The sequence below is a fragment of the Nelumbo lutea genome, chromosome 1 (assembly GCF_056320005.1).
Source record: "Nelumbo lutea isolate HS-2025 chromosome 1, American lotus-T2T, whole genome shotgun sequence".
NCBI lineage: Eukaryota > Viridiplantae > Streptophyta > Magnoliopsida > Proteales > Nelumbonaceae > Nelumbo > Nelumbo lutea.
The window spans coordinates 66,128,341-66,152,682 of record NC_142684.1 but is presented as its reverse complement, the minus strand read 5'-3'; the positions used below and the strand labels follow the sequence as shown (position 1 = coordinate 66,152,682).

The 24,342-nt window shown below is 35.0% G+C and overlaps 1 protein-coding gene across 4 annotated transcripts; it reads left to right on the top strand.

Annotated features, from left to right (window-relative positions):
* The first annotated feature begins 354 nt into the window (after window positions 1–354).
* On the top strand, window positions 355–9,987 carry LOC148875014 (CBL-interacting protein kinase 23-like). 4 transcript variants are annotated; one of them, XM_088966328.1, is made up of 15 exons: window positions 385–524; window positions 612–664; window positions 1,195–1,347; window positions 1,480–1,542; window positions 1,667–1,738; window positions 3,073–3,180; window positions 3,377–3,457; window positions 3,781–3,834; window positions 3,929–4,054; window positions 4,749–4,838; window positions 5,259–5,381; window positions 6,254–6,331; window positions 6,599–6,718; window positions 6,945–7,058; window positions 7,797–7,990. In XM_088966328.1, exons 2-15 carry the CDS (start codon window positions 647–649, stop codon window positions 7,872–7,874), a joined length of 1,278 nt encoding a protein of 425 aa, XP_088822454.1. In that variant the 5' UTR covers window positions 385–524; window positions 612–646; the 3' UTR covers window positions 7,875–7,990. The 4 variants fall into 4 exon arrangements, with proteins under 4 accessions (XP_088822469.1, XP_088822454.1, XP_088822461.1 ...); XM_088966350.1 differs by lacking the exons at window positions 385–524; window positions 612–664 and adding exons at window positions 8,298–8,370; window positions 9,362–9,987 and having other exon boundaries at window positions 846–1,347; window positions 7,797–7,855; XM_088966343.1 differs by lacking the exon at window positions 612–664 and having other exon boundaries at window positions 355–524; window positions 7,797–7,989.
* Window positions 9,988–24,342: the final 14,355 nt, after the last annotated feature.

The window sequence follows — 24,342 nt, the reverse complement described above, 5'->3', positions numbered from 1 at the left end:
CAGTTTAGTTTTATTCGATTTACAAATAGCCAAACCGAATCTGTCATAACTTAATCAGATTAGAAAATTACTGAACCAAAACTAATCGAAAAAATTAAAAAATCGACCAAGTCGAATCGAATTCAATGGAATTAATTATTAAAAAGTTAAAATATTAAATAATTATATATATTCTTATATATTACTATTCTTTAACTTCTTAATAAAGTCCGCACATCGCACGTATCCCGCCCGCTAGAAATAATAGATAAAGGATGAGGGTGGTTTCGTCCTTTTAAACACATGTCGTAGAATTCCAAATGAAACAAAATAAACGATTCCTACAAGACAAAAAGGAAAGTCAGGAAGGACCTCCTCGTCGCCTCGAAGTCGATCGAAGGATCTCTTCTCCACATGGTGTGGTAGTAGCAGCCTGCAGGTGACTGAAGAAGACGCCATGGATTTAGACAAAAACAGATACTTCAATTCTGCGTGCCCGCATCAACATATAAGCAAAACCCACATAAACTTGATCATACGTGTAGGTGAGGATTTCACTGGTTCAATCAGCAAGCTGCCACCTCTTTCCATTTTAATTTTTCTTCTTTTTTTCTGTCTTTTAAAATTGGAAGGTTCCCGTTAGCTTCCTCCGGCAAAAGGTCGATCGATGCAGGTGGGAGGTGAGGTGGGTCAGCAAGAAAGCCTGCAACGGTCCCACTTAATACCTTGTTTTGTTCATTTCGACAGTTATTTTTCCTCTTTTTCTCATCTTTCCGTTCTAGTTTCCACAGTCCAATGAAAAGGATAAGAAACGTATTCATGGATTTGATGCGTTGTGGGCAGGGTTGTCCCGAGAACACCACGTATCCAAATTTGACGTTTTTTTTTCATTTTTTAATTTTTAAAGCAAGACACCTTCTTGATCTTAATTCTTAAACCAGTTTTCATGTCACAAATCCCAAGAGCGTTCTGGCCATCATAGACATGGTTTGGTATTCTCCTGCTGCCTCTCCAATCTACGGTCTCTCCCCTGACCGTTTTCACGATCCTACAGTGAGCAGTGATTAATGCATTGAGAGGATAAGCTCATCAGGGATTCCGTTCATCGTTTTCTTCTTCTACACCTACGTTATATTATATATTGTAAAGGGGGGGTTAAGACTTGAGAATGAGCTCTAGTTAGGAGAAATAACAGGGGGTTTGAATATGAAGCAGCTCAAGCGAGTCGGGAAGTATGAGTTTGGAAGTGTTCTCGGGCGAGGGTCGTTCGGAAAAGTCTATTTGGCCAGGGATGTAGAGACTGGGGAGAAGCGAGCCATCAAGGTTCTTAACAAGGATCGAGTGGTGAAGGAGAAGATGACTGATCAGGTTAGCTCTAGTACCTCTTTCTGTCTCTGTTTTGTTAGTCGGAACCGGTGGTGGGTTTATATGGTAATTACTTCTAGTTCCCTGTTGGTTCGCTTTAGGTTGCTTTGAATAACTGTTGCTTTCCTTTTTCAGATCAAAAGGGAGATTTCTATTATGAAATTAGTGAGACACCCTAATGTCGTTCATCTTTTTGAGGTTAGTTTTCCTTTTGATTCTTTTCATTTTTCTTCTCTCACTTTGAATTGCCTTTTTCGGATTGATTTACCTAATAACCTCTACGTTTTTTTTTTTTTATAACTTCTGATGGATATATTTACAGGTGATGGCTAGCAAAACGAAGATATACTTCGTTATGGAGTACGTCACAGGGGGAGAACTTCTCACCAAAGTTGTAAGTCAGACTCATAAGGGTGCTGCAATCTTTTTATTTATATTTATTGATTGATCGATTTACGTACAATTCTCTTTATCCATGAATAAATTCCCAAGATAAAAACCCAACATCTTCTATTGTCTTGTATACTACAAGTAAACCAACAGTAAATCTCACATGACTTTTCCTTTTGATTACCTTCTTAGAATGAATTTGTCTGATTTTTAACCCTTTCGATGGCTTTTATTTTCTTTGTTTCAATCAGTCAAAATTAGGGTGGTTTCAGTTTTAATTTATTAATTGGTATTAATTGACTTGTTATTACCGAACATAGTGTGGAAATTTACTCCGTTATAAATTTTTAGAGAAAGCGTAATGTGATATTTTGACTTCAGAAAGCTAATCAAGAGTGTAACGTTAGAACATAATATGTTATATATTATATATTATATATTATATATTACATGCTATATAGCAAAGTTTGGTTAATTCAGTTTTCTCGGTTAATCGAATTTCTAATTCTAAAAATCAAAACTGAAACTGAAATATTTAAAAACCAAAAAAAAAACAAACAAACCGAATTAACCAAACTAAAAGAATCGAAACCAAAATTTTCGATTCAATTTTTTGGTTTTAATCAAATAAAGCATAAAAAGAAGGAACTAATAGTCCATAAACCTAAGTCATAGGACCTACCGAAAAAAAGCCTAGGACATCTAAAAAGATGTTCTTATTAGTTAGATAATTCATCACTAAAAGGAAAACAGAAAAAGAAAGAAAGAAAGCATTGTTTTTGTAGGGTCAAAAAATGATATAGCAGGGTGTCTTGTTATTTTTATCACCTTCACACTTCCAAAATATCAACTTTTCAACATGTACATTTGCTGTACAATACATCATACATGCCATGCAGAAGACTCCTGTACCATTTGAGATTCCTTATCTAAATGACCTTACTAGCGGACCTGTTCTCATATATGACTGAGGATGATGATGATGATAAAAGAACAAACATGAAGTTGGAGAGAATGGAAAAACAAAATTGTGCAATTACAGTCATTTCCTTGACTGCAAATGTGACACATATATGATTTACAAACTTTATAGCTCCAATATTTATTTTTCTTTGTGTTCCCATGAATGTTTATTAACCTGTCTGGATATCCTTCCATCTGTATATCTTTGCCTAAATATTCTCTAAAGATGGTTTAGACCCTAAACATATTTGAGTTTGGCATTCCTGCTCCTAGTTAATTGGAGTCAATTTAAAGAAGAATCTATCGTTTGTCACATTGCCCACATTGAAGAAGCTTTAGCATTTGCTAACAAGGTGGTTATTTTGATGGATGCAGTCCAAGCAGGGCAAACTAAGAGAAGATGAAGCCAGGAAATACTTCCAACAACTTATTAGTGCTGTTGATTATTGCCACAGTAAGGGAGTCTACCATAGGGATTTAAAGGTATGGACCAATATCCCATAGTTACTCTCCCCTCTCCCAAAGTAAGGGAGTCTAGTTGGGAGTCTAGTTAATGTTATTCAAGCCTTTTCTGTATATTATCAGGCCTTGTAATTGGGCGTCCTAGCCCCTTTTTAGTTTATACCTTTTATCCTAAAAGAAAAGGATGCACCAACCAACCCATGTAATTTTTCTGCAGTTGGAAAACCTCCTACTTGATGAGGACTGCAATTTGAAGATCTCTGATTTTGGTCTAAGTGCTTCACCTCAGCAAATAAGGGTATGCAATCAATGTTTTTTTTTTTATTCTGAAAAATGGTAAATCATCTTTGCTTCTGGTTTACATATATTATGCAAGATTATAGACAGTTTTGCCCTCAAGCAGGAATATCATGTAATTGCATCTTCAAATAACATTGCTTTAAGAAGTCAATTCCCATGGTGCAAAAGTGTCCAAACTCCAAAGTTTACATATAACACACTAAAAAGAGATGTTTCACACACTTCACTATAGATTCCCCAAGAACATAACAAATTACTGGAAAGCAATGTGGTTGTTTTTGTTATTGAGAACTTTACATTGATATGTTCACAAAATATCAGGAAGACGGACTATTGTACACGACTTGTGGCACTCCAAATTATGTTGCTCCAGAGGTACTCTTCTTTTAACATTGGAATTTACTTGGCTAATCATTAGAGGGAAGGAAATATAACCCCCCCCCCCCCCCTTTTTTTTTTAATTAAGCAGGTAATAGATGACAGGGGATATGATGGAGCCAAGGCTGACCTGTGGTCGTGTGGAGTTGTGCTTTTTGTTCTTATGGCTGGATATCTTCCATTTGATGAGCCAAGTCTTTCAAACCTCTATAATAAGGTGACAATCCATGATCTGTAAAGGTTGATGGTGTGCTTACCAAGTTCTAGCTTAATAGAATATAGTCCTAAGAAATCAGGGGACAAAAATCATGATACAACACCCTGATATTGTTTCAATGATTGGAGCCCTGAAACAGTAGTAGTGTCCTACGAAACTTTGTCGGTTGTCTTCTATTTGAATTTAACCATTATTTACTAGCTTTGTCAATATCTTCCTTTTTTCTTTTTCAGTCATTTGGTAAATTGAAGCTAACTAACAAGGAAAAGTAGGTTTTCATGGTAGAATCATCAAATGATTAGCCCCAAACCTCACTGTATGCCTCACTTTTAGGAGAAAAAGGATGACTTCCATGCTCAGAAATGTTTCTCCTCGTGTAGGAGATGATGCTTTGTTTTTCTTTTTATTCACTGAAGCAAGGTACATAGAGTTTAAACATAGACCTATGCATCTACTTAAGATAAGATAAAGAAGCGACTTCAATGGATAACATATAACGATAAATAGATTGATATGGAGGGCTATTTTCTTAAGCTACTTGGAAATCATTGAAGCCCCCTTACTGAATTTTAAGGTCTCTGGATCATGAGCTCATGCCAAGTATATTTAAGTTATAAGGGTCAAAGTCTTAGTTATGTGTTAACATTAGGAATCATTTTGGACAATTGTTGACTCATTACTTTATTTTCTGCAGATATGCAAAGCAGATTTCACTTGTCCTTATTGGTTTTCTTCGGAAGCTCGAATGTTGATTAATAGAATTCTTGAGCCAGACCCAGAGAAGGTATAACCTCACGCAACCCTTTGTTTCTTTTCTACCTATTAAAAAAATGTGTTGCTCATTTTCCTTCGTTCCTATTTTTAAATTTTCTTATTTCCCATCTCCCTTTTGATTAATTAAATAAGATTTTAGGTGCACAGTGGCCTTAGAGGCTCCATGACCTGCAATGAGCATATTTTTTGTCAGAACTAATACTAAAGATTATCGCCCAGTTTGGCTAACTTTCTAGAGAAATATGGTTCATTTGTTTCCTGGCATCAGGTTAAATGGTTACTTTCTTCTAGGTGGTCTGAGCTGTTGACGAGCTCTCCTTGTCCAGACATGTGTGCCAATTTCTTTTCAACACCTCATATGATAGGCCTATTTAATCAAGTGTCTCTTTGTTTAAATGGATTCTGAAAATTCCCTATTCTCTTCTTTTAGAGGATTTCCATCTCCCATGTATTGGAGTGCTCATGGTTCAAGAAAGGTTACAAACCTGTCAGATTTGAGGATCAGAAGGCTGTGGTCTCAAGTGAAACTGATTTACTCTTCAGCAATTCAAGTGTAAGTATCTTTCAGGCTTTCTGTACATATATCTAATAAATGTAATCACTGGACATAAATCTATTCTGCCTATTAGCTTTAGCCATGCCCTTAATTTGGATGATCTATTGGCTCAAACTGTTGGTAGTTCTCATTATGTATTTTGTCTTAATTTGATTTGAATCATCACATTTGCTATTAGATACTGTCCTCTGCCCATTTACAAAAAACAAATTTCAATTCACTTGTTATATTATGAAGCAATGTTTTAGAAGGCATGTAGGTCTTACTTGAAGGCGAAGCATAAGGAAAATATCCCAAGGGTCAACCTTGAGGTTCATGCCTAGAAGTATAATGCACATTAGTCACACTTTTAGGTGTTTTATGTCAATATCATGTTTTGAATACATTAATTGAATGAAGTCCGGTTCTCATCACAAAAATGAAATGAGCAAAAATTTCCCGATCTGCCTTTTTAGTTGTATAAATAATTAAGGTTTCCAAAACCCCTATGAACTTTTCATTTGTACCAAGAGCTTTCTAATTGCCTAGAAATAGTTTTAAGAAAAATATTACTTGGTATTCCTTTATCATATTATGAGTAATTCATTCATACATTATTCTATAAAATTGTAGCCCTTATATTGCACAATTCTACACTTTACCTCTCATCTTAGTTCATGTTCTTTCTTGAAATAATGAGACTGACAAGGCTTACGTCTCATGCATTAGTAGATCCTAGCACCTAACTTCATGCCTGCATTTTAAGAATATTGTTATGTAGTTATATGGATCAGAGCCTATAAAATAGCAGGGGCTATATGTATTTCATCTGCTAGGATTAGCTTAATGCAATCTGATCTATGAACAACAACCATCTTGATGGTTTTCAGAAAGAAAAAGGAATCTCCATGAAGATTAAGTTGGACTTCGAATGTTTTGAAGACTTAGGGCTTAATCACACCAGACGGGTAATGAACTGTCTTCAGTTTAAATCAACCTTTTGTAATCAATCTGCTATTATATTGTTTCTTGTAACCACTGTTGGATTATCTAAGTTGTTAGTTAGGTAATGCAAGGTTACAAATAACTAAAAATGATAAGAATGTAATATTTTTTTTGTTTATGTGAGATTGGTTTCGTCCTAAATTTCCAACCAAAATAGCATGTCTCTAATTGTTCAGCTGTTCATTCAGAAACAAGAATCTGATGAAGCATGACCTGCTTTTATGTACCAGGATGACATAGCATTAGAGCAAAAGGAACCAAAAAAGTGGAAACCATCAGTCTTGAATGCTTTCGACATAATCTCACTATCAGAAGGGCTTAATCTCTCTGGCCTTTTTGAAAAGGAACAGGTGCTTTTTTGCTGCTTTGATGTTATGGCATCAATTAGAAATGACCAGTATGGGATTTTTATGGTATTTCATTGAAAATAGTGAGAAATTTTGGTAGATCTCTGCTTTGAGTAACATAACTTAGTTGTTTTTGCCAATTCAATGCCTCAACTAAAAAGGCTAAGTTACCTAGGCAATGGTGAATGTCTTCACTACACTGCTAAATTAATTTTCTGCATCATTTTAGGGTGGAAAGCGAGAGATGAGATTCGCCCTGAGATGCTCTGCATCAGAAATCATGGAAAAAATGGAGGAGAGCGCAAAGCCACTAGGTTTTAATGTCAAGAGACTTGATTACATGGTGAGTGCAGAAGTTTCCAAAGCATAAGAGCTGAAACATGCATTTTGAAATTGGATTTTTCAGTGTTCATATATTCTGAATGGCTTTTATTGTCCAATTTAAAAGTGCAACTTTTTTTTTGGCAATTTAAAAGTGTAACTTGGATCACACTTAGGTGTTAGTATATAGTTCTATGTAATGTTATTAATCTTGAACAAGATGTGGACTGAGGTGAATATTGCACATAATACATGCCCTTCCAACAAACATCAACACCGAGTGACTGAGGTATACACTTTAAAGACAATAAAGAAACTTGAAACTAAAGAAAAACAGTAACTCTAATACAACTAGGATAAACATATTAACTTTTTTAAGTGAACAAATGCCAAAAGAGGTTTACAAATATTTGTGTAATCATAGAAACTTTTTCCAAAATATATTTATACAACAAATGCATGTTTTCTTTCGTTTCTTTTACAATTTCTCTTTTGTTTTTTATTTATGAAGAAGGTATGCACATTTGGATTAATCCATTAAGGCTTATATCTCATGCCTTATGAAGCACTGTAGATTATATCCATCTGTCAGTCAGTCAAGGGCACAAGACTCCAGATTGTGTGGGTGGGTTTATGTCTAGCAGTTATATTTGGATTAGCTTACCAAAAAAATATTTTCCATTCAGCTAGAGAAACAGCTCTAAGCTATATGTTGCACTTTATCTGAACTACTCTAATGTTCTATGTCTGACGCTTGCAGATGCAGTTGGAAGGATGTGACATGGGTCAAAGAGGCCTTCTCTCCATCTGCACAGAGGTAGGTGGAGGATCTTCTTAAATGGTTATCATTGTAGAACCTCTTAAATATTCCAGATTCATGTTAATTCCTTAAGATAAAAAAAAAATGATTGTCTCTTCAATGAAAAGTTGGCCTTTCATGATTAGTAAGATCAAATATCTTTAAGTAGTTAATATCTAGGTAATATTCCCAAATAATGTTCATTCAAATTTTCTACTTTTAGAAAATTTAGAAGGTCCTTTTTTTTTATTTATTAACCACCATCTCTATCAACTAATATCAAAATACCTAATATCTTGGAATTCATTGTAATTTGAGGCAAATATTTTTGCAACTGTCTGATATATTTATCAACTGCAAAGCTACAGTTACTCTTCTAATTCGCATGAATTGGGGAGGCATTCTAAGGCCCTGTTTGGTTCACAGGAATAGGGATCTCGGAATGGGCTATTCCGATTCCAACTGTTTGGTTGGGCCTTCACTATTTGTAGTTGAAATGAAGAAAGCACGGGGAGATACACTTGAGTTTGACAAGGTAATACCCTGACCTTATTATTATCTACATGTTTATGAACAATTTGTGGTGGCCAGCATTCTTTACTGGGAACATAATCTGATGCTTGTTATCATAGATTCGAAGTAGAAATAAAGAAAAAAAATGACAAGAAAGATTTTAGTCAATCAGTTTCATTACTGAGATAGTTTTCATTTGTTTATTGAATCATGATTCTCAGAAACTATGCTTGTGACAGTTACTATTTGCATTCGGTTTCTTGTTTGTGGAGTACTGTTGATATTCTAACTTGTAACCATTAACCAGAATTCTGCAACCCTCAGGACTGGACATCAACCCACTGAGGCTATAGGGTCATGGTTCACCAGTCTTATTGGCAGTCATTTGCTCAAACCACCCAAAGGGAATAAAATCCAAAAAATAGAAACAGCTTATAAAACATGTTTTAAAATTTGAACCTGTTTTATGTCAATATAAACCTAAAAAAGGCCATTACCAAATGTCGGTCCCAGCCATCCAGGATCCTGGGAGAGGTAGGCTGGGTACAGCCCTAACCTTTGGCATTTTTTTGCACAAAGTGGCCACTCTCAGAATTGAACCCGCATTCTCATGCTTGCAAGCCAAAAGTTTTACCATTACACCAAGTAATGGCCCCTTATGTCAATATAAACCTAAAACCTTAAAATTTTAATAGTGCAATACCCATTTTTATGATAGTTTAATAAGTCTTTGAGCAGGTTTACACTTCACATTTTGGGTGACTTGCCATTTAAAAACCTAGTTCTAGGACTGGATCACTATCAATTAGCCCTACCATCAAATTTGGTCTACTATAGGTCTCAGAACAGAGTCTGGATCTGCTTGAAATAAGTTGTGTAACACTTGTTGATACACCAAATCTGAAATAAACACATCATTTGATCCATACTATTAACTTACATTTTAACCTTATTATTTTGACAAAAATCATAGTATCATGCAGAAGAACTGATTACTTGTCAATTTAATGCAGTTCTATGAGAGTTACTGCACTGCTTTGAGAGCTAGAAGCCTGGAATTTGGAGTACAGAAATGAAAACTCTGTAAATAATCCTGGTCATTGCCGCTATTAAATTTTAGTTTCATTTCAGCATGGAAGGCAGCTTTAAAGAAGTATCTAAAGCTGAAGGTACAGAATCATCAAAACACCCCAAGTTGTGGGCCAATTTCCTGGAGATTTTTGGTGTGGAATGTTGCTTCTTAGAAATAGTGGAAGCTTCCTTTCTTGGATGGTATTTGAAGGATCTGAGGAAAAGTAATCTGGGTTCTGGGATATGACCCATTAGTTGTATTTTAGTCGATATGGGGTGAAAGGAAAGCACGTATATTTGAAAACAGAGTCACTATCGAGGAAGTGCTATCAAGGAGAACCAAAAGTATTCTTTATTCGTTGTTGTCAGTACACAATCATTTCAGGAGGTTCCATACAACATTCGGATGTTGATAGTCTGTTTGCTTGCGATTAATCTTTTTGCAAGTTTCTTGTTGTATATAATTCCATTGTACAGTACCTTGGGTGTCGTGGGTGCTGATGTAATTTTCACATTGATTCATATATAAATGCAATATCTTCAAAGAAAGTATATTGCTAATAACAAACTTAATGAGTGTCTTCTTATACTTGATCAGTTTCAGAAATATTAAACCATATAAGCATAGGACATTGTTTTATTAAATCAATACAGAGGAAAGGATGGACCAAGATCTACCGTCCCTCAACAAAAACAATGGAATGGTTCTTTTATGGTATCTTTCTGAACCAGATAAGCAAACACTGAATACTTGTGACGCTCAACCTAGATGGGCACCTTAGGCGTCTGTTTGGCATTGATGCTGTTGCTCCAGAAAGCGGCGACACGTCAGCATCATGTCAGAGAAAACGGTGCTCCAGGAAACACCTGTTTGTTTGGAACTGTTTTTCCATTAGAAAATGGTACTCCAAGTCACGCCTTAGAAATTGGGAAGGCATGGCTTGGAGCGATGCCGAATTTGGCATTTCCTGAAAATGCGGCTCATTGCTGCCAATTGGGTAAATAACAAAAAATGTTGTTGCTCCAGGAAATGTCCTACCTAACAGCAATGTTTCCAAACAAAAAAGACATCGTTTTCTGAGAAAATGGTGCTTCCAACCCACACATCAGCAGCACCGTTTTCTCATTAGAAAATAGTGCTGTTTCTGCAGCATTGATGCCAAACATATACTAGATATTTTCTGGATAATACTATATTGTGGTTTGAAAGAACTTGGATGAAGTTGTTCATAGCATTTAATGTAGGATCATAGTTGAGAGAGTTTATGGCAATTAAGTGGCACTAAAATGGCACATTTAGCGTCTGGTGTCGTTGCCGTTGCTCCAGAAAGCGGCACCATATCAGCATCACATCGGAAAAAACAGTGCTCCAGGAAACGGGTGTTTGTTTGGAACCGTTTTTCCATAGAAAACTGTGTTCCAAGCCACGCCTTAAAAATCAGGAAGGCATGGCTTGGAGCAATGCAGAATCTTGCGTTTCCTGGAGCTGCAGCTCATTGCTGCCAACAGGGATGTGAGGTGGCAGTGATGTGGCACCAGATAATACCAGTGCTGAAAACGTTTCCTGGAGCATTAGTATCAAAGAGAAAAAATTGTTGCTCCAGGAAACATTCTACCTGGCAGCAATGGTCCAAACAAAAAAAAAGACCATTTTCTGAGAAAATGGTGCTGTATCTACAGCATGGATGCCAAACACATGCTTAATAGGCCAAAATAATGAGAATGCCTGCATCAGCTTTTATGCAGTACAATCAGGCTTTAAATAAAGCAATATTTTTTGGGGAGAATGACTGTTCAGCCCACCTCAGAATTTTTAGCCCCATCATACAGGTGGGATGAATCCTGACCGTGGATTGATGTCAAATCTATGGGTAAAATATGATTTATAGGGGGACTACTAGTAGACTATGGGGGTTGTAATTTCAGAATTCTGCATGGGCTGCAGCTTACTTCTTCATTTTTTTTTTTTTTTGTTCATACGTTACTTATTTGGCTGGATTAGTTAACTAAGGATCCCACATCTCAACTGCAATTTCAGATGACAAAATGTAAAAACAGAAAAATGTTGGCTTCATCACTTAAATTACTGCACTAAAGATCAAATCTTTCACCTATCATCAATCAAAGGACTCCACGCCACGAATTTACCAGATCAAACCTTCTATTGTTACTTTTTGAGCTGCACCTCTTGAAAGAGGTTAAATTGATTTCATTGCTTAAAATCAATCAAGTGGTGGAAGTAAGGTTGTGGATGACATACCTCACGTCTAATTCTGTCTACTTGTAGGCTGTAGCAGAAAATTGATGGTCCTCTTCGTCTGACGCAATATATCTTGATTGACCCAATATCAAACCCTACCTACAAGAGTTGGATTTGCCAGGTGCATATATTATTTGAGATTGGAATTTTATCGTTTTTTGATGGAGCTACATGGAGCCTACTACAAGTCCACATGAAGCCAACAATAGTGGCTAAGTTCTAGCAAATTACATTCCCATCAAATTGTTTTATATTTAATATAAAAGAAATAAATTATCAGAAAAAAATTATGGTTCAAACTAAATAAATAAATAAATCTTAGTAGGTGTAACATCACACTGTTTTCTTATAAAAACGATGCTGGACTGCTGGGCATGTGGAGTTGTAAGTATTTTTCGTTTGGAACCAGTGCTGCCACATAGGTTGTTTTCTGAGAAAACAGTACTGGTTTTGTTTGATATCAGTACTGGCAGCAATATTTTGAACATTGGTATTTATTATGCAATGTCCAAGATTATGCCACATCATTGCACTGCTGGTAGCAATGTGCTATTTTCTCAAAAAACATTGAATTTGACGTTGCTCCAAACCACACTTTCCTGATTTTTAATGCATGGTTTAGAATAACACTTTTTCTAAAAAAACAATACCAAACAAAGAGATATTATTTGAAGCACTACTTTCTCTGATGTGATACTTACGTGACACCGTTTTCTCAGAAAATGACATCAATGCCAAACACCCACTTAGTGTTTGAACAACACTTGCAACTCTTGAAATAGCCTAGCCATTGTCCACAATAACACGAAAAATTATTATTTCTTATGCCTTTGGTGCCCTTGGCTCCAAAAAAATGTTTTATTATGCCTTTCAGCATATTCATAACATACTAAACCCAACAGTCTTATGGTTATGCCAGATTGCCAACTACACAGTCAGCTAAATGGAAAGAATCAGCAGCAGCATCTATAAGACTGATCAATTCCATGCTATGGGTAGTACCTGAACAAGGAGACGTTAAGCTGAATATTCATTGCAGCTCTCTTGTAAACCCAGGCCAATCAGGATTCAGGAATAAGAGTTTTCACAGATATCGATGACAATATATTGTTTAATTAGCTACTTGTGTCCAGCTGGAATTTTAGCTCTCCAAGGGCAGAAACGTTAGCCCTTTATTCTGGACTAAGATTTACATGGGAAGAGACTGAAGTGGCTTATTTATTTATCGGAGATTGTCAAGTTGTGATTAGGAGGGTGTTTGGTTTCTTTACGTTTATTCAATAAATGTTTATTGGTAGTGCCACATAGGTGTCACTTTAGTATTTTTTCTCTATTGCTCTTTTGTATGCATCGAAAATATAAAAAGTGAATTTTGGTTTTCATGCATGTCAGGCGTTTGTGAAAGTTATTTTTTAAAGCTTTTACAAACGACCAGGCGTTTATTCACTATTACACTGATGTGACGCTTAGTGGTGCACCTAGTTGTCATAAACAGTTGCAATTATTACATTTTTTTATTTTACCAGGAAATAAAATACAAACGTTTATTCAATAAACATAAACGGAGCCAAACACATACTAGATGGTTTCTATCCAAGGCTCAAGGATCTTGGTGCTTAAAATGTCAAACAAGAGAAGCATTGGCTATCTCATCCATTCAGATTCCCAAGTTAGCTAACAGCCTAGTGATAAAAGATAGTCTAGCGAGGTTGAGGCCTTGGGGTAAGGTTCAAAATTTCGATACAATATATTCCGTATTAGGTATCGTATTATATCTTTTGAGTCCCGATATGCCATTTTTCAATAAAAAAAACAATTTTTAACTCTCACAAACTAAATTTTGAAAAAAAAAAGTACCATGTGTTTCTAAGTTCTAATGCACTTCTACCAATACAGATAGAAGCATATCAAAATTTTAAACCTTGCTTGGGATTAACAAAAAAGGATTAGAATGGAAGGTTCCAATCCAAGGGGGACAATTGAAATCTGCTTTGTGCTTGGAGTAGTTGAGGCTGTCAGTCAATGGCTGTTGAGATATAATTTTGCCTACCTCTCTGCGAAAGTATCTTAGACAAACATGTATAAACCTTGTATAGGTTAGGTTTCCCTTCCTTTTCTTACCTTTTCTTTTAAAACAAACACAGCCTTAAGGAAACCTCCCCCCACCCCACCCCCCACCCCAAAGAAAAGAAAAAAAAACATCAAGAAATGGGAGTCCTGCAAGGGTCCACCATATATACAAGTTAGAGATCTCTATGTTGTCCTCTGACTATGATAAAAATACTTGTCCTCATTTTCTAAAAGCAATGTGTCCAACAAGATTCACACAATCATGTTCGTCAAGAACAAAGGGATTCATACAATTATTTATTAGCTTGAGCTCCATGTGTGTTGAGCAAGCACAAGTGATGATGATTAAAATGTGTTATTTTCTTAACAATTTGACAGGCATGGTCATCACTTTCAATCAAGGTTTTTAAAACAGACCCGGAGACCGAACCAGCCAGGGGTCCGGTTCGAATCGTCCGACCGTAATAAATAATTAGACAAAAAAGAAAAATAGAAGCCTCCATATATCATCATCAACAAGTAGTAAATGTATAGGATGGTGGACCTTCCTTGAGTAAAAGAACTTAGCAAGCATTTGAGACACTTATAGGATGGTGGACCCTTCTTGTATGTTGCATTTTGAATGCATAGTATCATCAATGGAGTAGCTCAGATGACCTAACCATCCCGCTTACCTCCTTTTCACTGCCTCCCCTTTGAAATTTTTTTTTTTTTTTTTTGTTATCCTACATAATGCAACAAAATCGATGGATACAGTTGCATAGTTTTGCAATTAGGGTTATTATAATGAAAAACCACCAATCCCCTTGCATGTCAATCCATCACAAATGCTACCAATCCATTACTTCATCAGCTTTATAATCAAATGAACATCATATAAATCTTAATTAACAACAAAAAAAATAACAATTATAGTAAGAACAGCATAAGAGTAACAAAAACAATAATAAGAACAAGAGCTCAATATAGATATTGAAGGATTACTACCATTTGGCAGACAATGATACTTGGGAAACCTCCTAGCCATAGAAGATAAAATAAAGAAAACACAAAAACCACCTCGTACCACATGGAAGAATTAAAAGACCTAATTCATATAAATAGAATTACTAGAACTGCACAAACCTTGAGGAAAACTCCTCAAAAGTTTCCTCAATCCCTAGAGAAGATTCAGATAGAGATGTGAACTTTCATTGCTCTCAGGGCCATTGGCATAGCTTGTTCTCAAACGAAAATCAGCATCAAAGCTTCCAAAACTCAACCCTCTTCTTTGATCTTCGGGGACTAGTAGATGGTGAGGAATGATAACAAGTTGATTACTAATTTTGAAGTTTAACGAAAATCAGCATCAAAGCTTCCAAAACTCAACCCACTTCTTTGATCTTCGGGGACTAGTAGATGGTGAAGAATGATAACAAGTTGATTACTAATTTTGAAGTTTAATCCTTTGGGGTAGAGGAACGCATTGCAAACAGTGAACAAGAAACAGCTTCAATTGTGACGAACTGAATCTCACTTGTTCCAACAACTCCAGATGGTTCAGCAGAATTTATAGGCCTTGGTTTCCACCCTTTATTGGTGCCAAATAATCTCTATTGGCTAACTTTGTCAAGTTTGTCAATAATCTCTATTGGCTAACCCATAAACAAAGATAATCTTTTGGTACCGTCGTGTTCCAGCTTAATTTTTGGTATATCTAGCTAGAGACATTTTTGCACAAAACATGGAGAAAATATTTTATTATTGTGTCAAACACAGAAGAAAGTGAAGTAGGAACACCTCCAGGATTTCTTCCAATGCCCTTTGTGTAGGAAACCAATGGTGTTCTTCCAAGTTAAATCTGTTCTATCAAATAGGTGTTTTGAATGTTAAAGTTGAATGTTCTATCTTACCACAATAACAATAACAATAACAATAACAATCATAATAATAATAATAATAATAATAATAATAATAATAATAATAATAATAATAATAATAATAATAATAATAATAAGGCCTATGTGGTGCTTGCATGTGGTTGAACTGGGAAAAGAACACCACAATACCAAACACCACCAAAGTTAGTCTAATGTGTAATGAGAAACAAAACTCTAGCATAGTAGTAATCAACATCAATAAAATTATGTGCATACAATTAAGGGTGGCAATTTTTCACCCAACCCGCTGAACCCGCTGAACCCACCCACTATCTAACCCGCCCACTTACTTGGTGGGTTGTGTGATCAATCTGCCACCGAACCCGCCCATTTAAATGGGTTGGGTTGGGTTGGGTTAACCATTATAGACATTAGTATTAATTTCTTAGCCTTTTTTTATTTTTTTAATTTGAATTAAATAATTTATAATTAATGTATTAATTTTCTATTAGTTATTGACTAAATTTAGTTTTGTCTTGAATCAACACACTTCACCCAACATAAATCTAAATCAATTTGACCCAAGTCTGGACCAGTTCAACGCGGTCTGACCCGATCTAATATATATTGATCTGGGTCGACTCAAATCCGAAATAGACCCCATATAGGATGGCTTGGTACTACTTGCTTTGCCCAGTTTGGGTCGTTCGGTCCAACCATTATTCAAACAAATGGCTCAACCCGGGACAAGCTTATCTGGGTCGACCCGAATCCAAATTGGGTCAGAACGAGTGGGGTCCAAACCCTAAACTGCCCCGCTTCCTTTGCCCAATCGATTCAGCCCCAAATCCATGCACTAACCTAATACGAGCCGACCCAAGTCAATCCACCATTTGGCTGAACCGGTCTGATATGGTCCAACTAGATCGAACCAATCTAGTTGGGGTTTTGGTCCGATCGAACTGAACCGGTTCAGGCAGGGTCTAGTTTGACCGGACTGATCCGGATCTAAATGGTTCAACCATTCTTGAACTTGATGTGATTACGTCGAAGACAATCCAATTAGATAGTTCAAGTTGGTTTGACTGGTTTGAACCTATGTGGTTCGTCAAATCCGAAACCCGAACATAGCTTGTATAAAAATAACATGCATGTAATGTGATTTGAACCTTCACCACTTGTGTAAATAGCAACTATTATTACCACTAAGCTATGAATAACTTATTTGTTAAAAAGGAGTTATTTTTTTTAGTACATAAATATAAAATTAATGGGTTTGGGCGGGTTGGATTGGGTTAAAGTAGGTTTGAGTTGAACCCAACCTATTTAATTTTATATAACTGAATCATTAACGGGTTTGCGGGTTAAATGGGTTGGATTGAAGCTCAACCCAAACCAAATCCAACCCAACCCGCCCAATTACCACCAATACATACAATGAACAAAAACACAATGACAGAATTAGAAGTTTCCTATGAAAAGTGAGTAGTTGAAGGAAATAGGATCTGGACAAGAGGATTATTAGAATACCAAATAAACTAATTATACATATTTATACATAAGAGCAATTGCATATCCAAGTCCAAGAGTGCTAACAAGGAAGAAGATATATTTTTTCAAACTCAAGATATATATGCAGTCAAAGTAGTTGTGTGCGGTTAGTATACTAGATTGCTCTAAAGGTTGGCAAGTGACATACTCAACAAATATTCTTTTTACAATCAAAGAAGCAGAACTAATGAGTAGAATACCAACACAAAGACAACATGGAGTTGTTTCTAGGAAAAAACAAAACAAAAGAAAAGAAATATGGAATTTGAGGTTTTCAATAACATGGTGATGATTCTGCTATTCATTGCAGACATTTTACTGATTATTGAGTCAAATAATTTAACTCAACTGAGATTATGGAAAAGGGTAGTAAAGAAAAACAAGTAGCTTAAGAAGGCTTGCAAATGGGATGACAAATGTGTGAGCAAAACAAGGAGTTGATATACCTCTTTTATTTTGGGCAAAATTATAATATGATTGATATTATATGGACTAGTGGGAAAGCTATAACAGTTGTACTAAGTATATTAATGAATGAATTTCTCTTGCTGACCAAGAAGTCGCTTAAGAATCTCTCATATTTTAATGAGAGAAAGAGAGAGAGCATGTAACATGAATGTATGAAAGGTGATAGGAAAATCTAGTTCTGATGCATATATAAAGGGCGATCTTTTGCCAAAAGAAATATTTACTTGGTTAAGATTGTCAAAAGACAATTATTTCTTTCTCACAATTCCTGCCAGCACATTTTTATCATGTTGAGACAACTGCCAAACAGTTGAGAAGGCCATAGCATTACCTTTTCATTTTACAATAAGAAGGGTAGGTAGTAAACCTAACCCCAATTTATACATCCATTGCAAATTTACAATAAAAAAAAAAAAGTCTTTCTTTATTTTACGAGTGTTGGAGGAATTAAAAACACAAATAAAATTTATAACCAAAATAATTGGGTTGGCTAGTGTGCTAGCTAAATCATCAAAACTAAAAAAGGTGTCTCGTATGGGAGTTCCCTCTCTTTAAGTGGGAGGGGCAGGTGTCCTTCGCCTAAAGGGAGGGGGTAGTTGCACATTACCCCACTCCCTATTTAAGATCGTTAAGGGGAAACTAGAGGCCCTCTCTTCAGAGAAAATTGTCTCAAATATGTCACTCATAGAGATTCTTAAGATAAAAACACAACATAAAGAGAACATAAAAGAAAAGTTCTCAAGGGAAAGCAAAGAAGAAAAAGAAATCTCACTAATACAACAAGGTAATTAAGGAAAATCCTCTCCGTAAATACTTCCTATATATGTCTTCTTCTATGCATCCTTCTTCATCCATCTTTTGTTTTTGCTTTTAAGTAGGGAATTAGAGGGAAAGAAACCATCTACAACCAGTTGCCTTTACTTTGTTGATTATGGTCTCTCTATCAAAACAAGTTAGGGATTACACCATTTACAGTCTAATTCCCAAGGGCTGATTATGGTTCCCTTCAAATGAAAATGAAAAACAGGGGGATAAAAACCGTCTACAATTAAATATTCAATTTAACTAACTACAATTTCCTTCTTGTATAAAAAATCTAGAAGATTAAGGCTTCCACAATTAGAATTTCACCTGATTGACTACAAGTTATTGTGAAGAAAGGAGTGAGAAGTAAATCTTCTTTGTATCAAAAAGAAAATAAAGAGAGAAATATATTATTTTGGAGTTTCTAAATTGTATTTTTTTCTTTCTCATTCTTGTACACTTGAAGTATGTAAAAGAAATGCAAATGCAAAATTCTTTTTAAGTACTCTATCATTCTTTTCTTTTGTTTTATACATTTCATTTCTTTGAATCAAAATCAAAAGGTGTTCTCTATTTTTTTGTAGAGATGTAATTAGGGGGAATAATCCATATGATTCCCTAAATGAGCCTTACGTAAAAAAATAAGAACTCAATTACTTAATTGAGTGAATTATGTTGCATGAGGATTTCTTAAAATTTTCACACCAACATAAATTTGGCATACCCAATGGGATCCATTTTCCTTTTCGTCTCTAACTTAGAGTGTATAACAAAAATAGAAGAAACAAAAAATTAGTAACTAAAAAAATATAAATCTTATATCAGTATTATCCACTCACAAGAAGAAATATCCCATGATTCATTTGGTTCATAATTAGAATCAAAATCTAAATCCTTCGAAATCAGAATTGGAATTAGAATGATCTATTCTCATAGTCTATTTGGTTAAGATAGGAATGGGAATTGGAATCAGCAGGAATGGGTCCAATAAGGAGAGGAAGAACTTTTCCCTTGTTGATTCATAAGAATATGTCCAAGAGACCCCCAAAGGCTAGAAAGCCACAAAATAGAGCTCTCATTTCCCTTGTTGATTTTGTTGAAAAAAGATTAAAAAAAAAAGCAAAATTGGACATGGAAACTAAAAAATGGGCATTCATCTTTGGATACATGTTTGCTAAACAAGCAAATTTTTACTTTGCACCAGGGACATATACTATGCCTAATGAAGGACTTAAGCTTTATGAAGGACCTATAAGTAAAGCAAGGGCTCGATTGTTGCAAAGTTCTAAAAACATTTCAAGTTCAAGTGTGACTCGTTAGTCTGTCACTTCAAAATTAAGTCAATCTAATCCAAAAAGATCAAAAATCTCCAATTCAAGAATATGAATCTATAGACGAAATTATGTCCCAATTGCAAGAAGTGGCTATCTCCTCAGGAAAAGACCAGGAGCCAACTTCTATGACAATCATCGTGACTAGTACTTTAAGTTTAGAAGAGCAAATTCAAGAGATGCAATGGAAGATGGAAGAAAATGATGTAGAAATTACATCTCTTGCTAATCAGTTGGCGACTCAAGAAAGTACATCTGCTAAAGAGTTGTCTCAATAGACAACACCAACTTCTACCCTTTCTCATTAAATAGATCTAAAGGCACTTATTACAAAGGGAATAAAGGAGTTCTAAGCATCTCTCACACCGCTAGTCCTTGGTTACAAGAAAACCATATCATACCCATTATAGCACACTCATATTTGCTCCAGGGTATCAAAATCCTAGTTTTAAGAAGTGTGATGGAATAAATGGGTCTCCTCATAAACATTTTGCTCATTTTTATTCTACATGTAGTGAGTCAGTGATGTCTGATGCCTTTCTGCAATCATTGAAAGGAACAAGTTTTACCTGGTACACATAGTTGGTACCAAGATCAATTATCACATGGGATGATATGCAATGTGCTATTTTAGCACAATTCGTTAGTTCTAAGAAAAAATTTTCTATTACAGACCTAGATGAAGCAAAACAAAGTCCAAATGAAAGTGTAAATGAGTTCATTAGATGTTGGAGAAACATAAGTCTTCAATATATTGAGCAGTTAAAGGAAACTTCAGTAGTACAAATGTGTACTTGCCAAAGATTGCTACTTATGTAGGTATTTCTAAACTACAATTATTTAATACACTAGTTTCCAAGGCCATTAATGTTGAAAAGAAAGTTTCTAGGTAAAAGGTTGTAAAAAAAAACTAATTTACCTCCACAAATGAAGAAAGATAGTAAAAAGCCTATAGACAAAGGTGAAGCAATGACCACTTTTGTTAATCTCAAGAAGAAAGAAAAGAAGAAAGAGAAAGATTCATCTCAATCCCTAACCCTTAAAGCAAAGAAAAAAGAAATATTCATTTGATAATATGGATTTGGAAGGAATTTTTAAAGATATATTAGTAGCAAAGGCAATTAAGTTGCCAAAACCAAAGAGACCATCTAAGGTGAACAAGACAAATGATCCAAAATATTGTCGATATCATAGGATGGTCAGCCATAGTATCAAAGACTACTACATTCTCAAAGACATCATCCAATCAATGATAAATAAGAAAAACCTCCTACTAAGGAAACTACTGTAGCTACAAATAATGTTTCTCTATTGGAGAAAGAGGGCCCTATCCTCCCTTCATTATATGAATTGACATAGGAACCGAGTGTGATGTGTTTTAGTGATTTTTTTGTATTTAAGGAAGAAACAAGTTGGCAAACTGTAGTAAAAAAGGCAAAGGGTTCAGTCAATCCCATACAAATTAAACTCTCCAGCTCTTCAAGCATTAGATTTTGGGGACGAAGAACCTTCATGAAAAACAATAAGAAGAAAAATAAAAGGAGGACTATGAAAAAAGTTCAAGTTGATTTTGAAGAAGAGTATGAACAACCCCTAAGATTTCCAGTCACATTGAAAGAGTACATCCCGAAAGAAAATGAAACAGCACCATGTTATATGTCTGTGAAGAAAATGAACTACCCACTACTAAACATGAGGTTGATCAAATTACTTTGTAGTATAGTCGAATCTAATCAAGATTCAACATCAAGTTCAGAAAGCATTACGAGAATCAAAATTGTGCATTAAATACGAAATCCTTTCCCATTTGATGTGCATTCCTATATTATTACGTGTTCATGATGCTCTCCAACTTTTTAGAATTGAGAAAGGCATTAATTCAAGCATTGCTAAACCTTGAACAATTTAAAGATGAAGTTAATCAAAATGAAATACAACTAAAGTTCCCAAATGTTTGTGCTTCATGTATGGCATGCACATCTTTTGATGATGAAAACTTACAACTCGAGACAGAATATCACAACCGCCCTTTGTATGAATCAAGAGTAATATGTGACACTCCTATCAATATAGTTCTCCTAGACTATGATTTTTTTTGTTAACCTTCTACCCTTGAAAACTTTATTGGTTATGGGTATGACACCCCATCAATTATCCATTTCATGTTTGACTATTCAATGGTTTAATCAAGAGGGACAAAAAGAAATGGATACCATTGCTCTGAAGACTGAAATTAGGGAGTTATATTCTGATGCTTTGTTCCATGTTATTGATGCAAATACTTCATATAATGTCCTTTTAGGACGTCCGTGGTTACATTCACATGGAGTTGTCCCATCAGCACTTCATCAATGCTTTAAATTTAGTAAAGATAGTGAGGTGAGAAAGGTGATTGCAAATCCAGATCCATTGCAAGGATAAATACATTATGCAAATGCCATTTTTTTATCAACAAAAGATAATTTATTTATTTATTAAACCAAATAACAGGCTATAGTTTCTTTATCTACTCTATACTCCAAAGTATTACAATATACAAAGAAACCTAGATTACATAGATCAACATCCCACTGTTGTAATACAATCAGCTACAGTTATTCCAAAATAGAGTAGGTCTATCAACTCCTTGTTTTTCTAGAGTATTTGTCAATCCATCCGTTGTCCTTTTAATCGAATCAAAAGTATAATTAAATCTCTCATCAAGAATGTCCATCTCCTTAAATGCAAATCTATATTTCCATGGTGTTGAGTTTACTTGTTTAACCTAAGAAATGATGAAAAGTGAGTCCCTTTCCACTTCCAATTCTCTAGCGTATAAGAGTGCCATTGTCTCTACTTGAACTGAGTCTTCATACCCAATTGGTCCTGAGAACAAAGCCATGACTTCTCCATTATGATTTTAAAATATTCCCCTTATTCCTACTCTCCCAAGGTTTTCAAGGGTACTACCATCAAAATTCATCTTCAACTTATTTGGTTCTAGAGGTTTCTAATCCATCTTAGTAATTTCTTTAAGTGTTTCCATCTGTGCCACTTCTTCCCATTTCCTCATTATATCATCTATTGAAATATCTTTGAATATATCAATATTTTTTACCTAGTGCCTACATTTGATTTTAATTGTTTCAATTACTACCTTTATAGATCTTCTCTTCTCATTGAAAATCCTTTGGTTTCTTTTTTCCTAGATGGTCCAAACTACAGTTTCTCTTGTTACATTCTATAAGCATTTTGCCCTTTTTTCTATAGCCTCATACAATTAGAACTGAATAAGCTAACCACTTTTTGTGAGGGGTCCCATCCACAATCAAAGAGTAAAGAAAAGTAATCACAAATGCAAGACATAAAAGAGCATGAGATTAATAAGTGAGGAAGAATCTCACCACTAGCCAAACAAAGGATATAAACATGAGGAAAGAGGCACTAAACTAACCTTCTTTTCTATAGCAAGTTGCAAGTATTAACATTTCCGAGGAACAGTTCCCAACAAAGAATTTACACTTTAGGAGGGATTAGTTTACACCAAATTTCTTTTACTAAGAAATTCTCCCCCAAAGGTTCTGAATGGGTAAGGATGTTGAAGAAGGAGGCATAAGAAGAAAGACCATCTAGGGAGGGAGACCAAACTCTACTATCCATAGAATTTTGATCCAAGAAGACTTTGATCAAAATTTTACAAGTCTACTAGTTTTCCTTCTTTCCCATTTTTAAAGGGAGAAGTTAAAGAGAATGTTTAAAGTGGTCTCCAAGAATACAAGGAACTATCAATTTCAAGGATCAATATTGTTGTATCATTACAAAAAGAAAAAAATAAGCAAAAATCTCAAGTTGACCCAAAACCTAAAGCTACCTTTAAGTACATTCCAAAAATCCAAATGAAGTTGGGGCAAAAGGCTCTTACATCATTGCAAGAGATCACAATAGTGACATTGATGACAAGCTATACTTGTCCACTAAGGATGATCAATCAATCCCACATACTCAAATAATTGTGTTAACGTCATTTCCAATAAAAGGAGGAAAGAATAAAAGAATAGTTCTCTAAAAGTTCAAGTCATTGAGTCACTAAAATAACTCCATAAGTCTTTGTATTCAAACGGCTTATAAGTTTCTATAATATACAATAAAATAAAAAGAAATGAGTCTCTGTTTTCAAGAGACTTATAATTCCAATCGAAAAGATTAGCAAGATTGTAAAAAATAAAGAGCAAAACAACATTATCATTAAAAAGATAAAAGATGGTGGAGAATTCAAAATAGAAGGTCAATTACATCTTCACCAAAGAGCATAATGGATCCTCACATCTGGAGGACCAAGGTATGAATTTTATTTAGGATTTTAATACTTTAATGGAACTTCAAGGTATGAACCTTAATTGTAATAAATTGGAATAATTTGTGTCTCAAGTGGGTATCCCTCGATTAATTAATCCTCTCAATGAAGATGAAAAAATAGAAGAAGTTAAAGGAGTTCAACATGCATCACTAATGCTTGAAAATGGAGTTCAAGCAACAATATATGACCTTCAAGAAATCAACCTTAGAAGTGTTGATGACCCTAAGCCCATCTTTGTTGGTCT